The sequence below is a fragment of the Pelobates fuscus genome, chromosome 7, assembly GCF_036172605.1.
Source record: "Pelobates fuscus isolate aPelFus1 chromosome 7, aPelFus1.pri, whole genome shotgun sequence".
NCBI classification, from domain to species: Eukaryota; Metazoa; Chordata; class Amphibia; order Anura; family Pelobatidae; genus Pelobates; species Pelobates fuscus.
Genome location: NC_086323.1, coordinates 96,681,425 through 96,682,566, shown reverse-complemented (window position 1 = coordinate 96,682,566; position 1,142 = coordinate 96,681,425). Strand labels below are relative to the sequence as shown.

Genomic DNA, 1,142 nt, shown 5'->3' with positions numbered 1-1,142 from the left:
TTTCTATATTTTGGAGGTCTGGTTCTGGGGGGGGGGATATTTTCATGTTTATATTTTGGAGGTCTGGTTCTGGGGGGGGATATTTTCTGTTTATATTTTGGAAGTCTGGTTCTGGGGGGGGATATTTTCATGTTTATATTTTGGAGGTCTGGTTCTGGGGGGGGGGGGGATATTTTCTGTTTATATTTTGGAAGTCTGGTTCTGGGGGGGGGTATTTTCTGTTTATATTTTGGAAGTCTGGTTCGGGGGGGGGGGTATTTTCTGTTTATATTTTGGAAGTCTGGTTCGGGGGGGGGGTATTTCCTGTTTATTTTTGGAGGTCTGGTTCTGGGGGGGGGATATTTTCTGTTTATTTTTTGGATGTCTGTGTCTTCTTAGGGAGCAGCACGGCCTGTATATTGGGCAGCACCCCTCCCTGGGCGATGGTCACCCCTCCCAGCAGCTTGTTGAGCTCCTCGTCGTTGCGGATGGCCAGCTGCAGGTGGCGGGGGATGATGCGGGTCTTCTTGTTGTCCCGGGCCGCGTTGCCGGCCAGCTCCAGGATCTCCGCGGACAGGTACTCCAGCACGGCCGCCAGGTACACCGGGGCCCCGGCCCCTACCCGCTCCGCGTAGTTCCCCTTCCGGAGGAGGCGGTGCACGCGGCCCACCGGGAACTGCAGGCCGGCCCTGGAGGAGCGGGACTTGGCCTTGGCCCGGGCTTTGCCGCCGGATTTCCCTCGGCCGGACATCTCTGTGCGCAGCGGGAGACCTGAGGGGAGACACGGACAGTGAGCTGGCGGCCGGGCAGGCAGGGCCGCACCGGGGATCCGCACTGGGATCGCTTACCGAGACTCCTCGCTGGGTTCCCGCGCTCCCCGGGAGAAGCTCTCACACTCCAGGCAGGATTCCCCGCGCTCCCAGGACCGATCCTCACTGCTCGAGCTCCAGCGAAGCACTGACAGCAAGCCACGCCCACCAACAAGCCCCACCCATCCGCCCGCCTCCTACACGCTGCCTACTCTGCTGCTGCCTGTCATTGGACAGCGGAGGGGCGGGATTCTGCTTCTTATTGGTGGAAACTACTCACTGTAGATTTGCATATAGATTTGCATGTCGATTTGCATGTCACCGCCCACTAATTCTGTAAGACACTTTTGCCCT

At 58.1% G+C, this 1,142-nt stretch overlaps 1 protein-coding gene across 1 annotated transcript; it reads right to left on the bottom strand.

Moving 5' to 3' along the window:
• Positions 1 to 270: 270 nt before the first annotated feature.
• On the bottom strand, positions 271 to 923 carry LOC134568721 (histone H2A type 2-B-like). Its single transcript, XM_063427379.1, has 2 exons — positions 828 to 923; positions 271 to 750 (listed from the first exon to the last, which is right to left on the bottom strand). Exon 2 carries the CDS (start codon positions 728 to 730, stop codon positions 350 to 352), a length of 381 nt encoding a protein of 126 aa, XP_063283449.1. The 5' UTR covers positions 731 to 750; positions 828 to 923; the 3' UTR covers positions 271 to 349.
• Between the last annotated feature and the right edge of the window lie 219 nt (positions 924 to 1,142).

What these genes read in the sequence shown, in the direction of transcription:
- LOC134568721 (XM_063427379.1), bottom strand. Translation starts at nt 730, where the DNA reads ATGTCCGGCCGAGGGAAATCCGGCGGCAAAGCCCGGGCCAAGGCCAAG.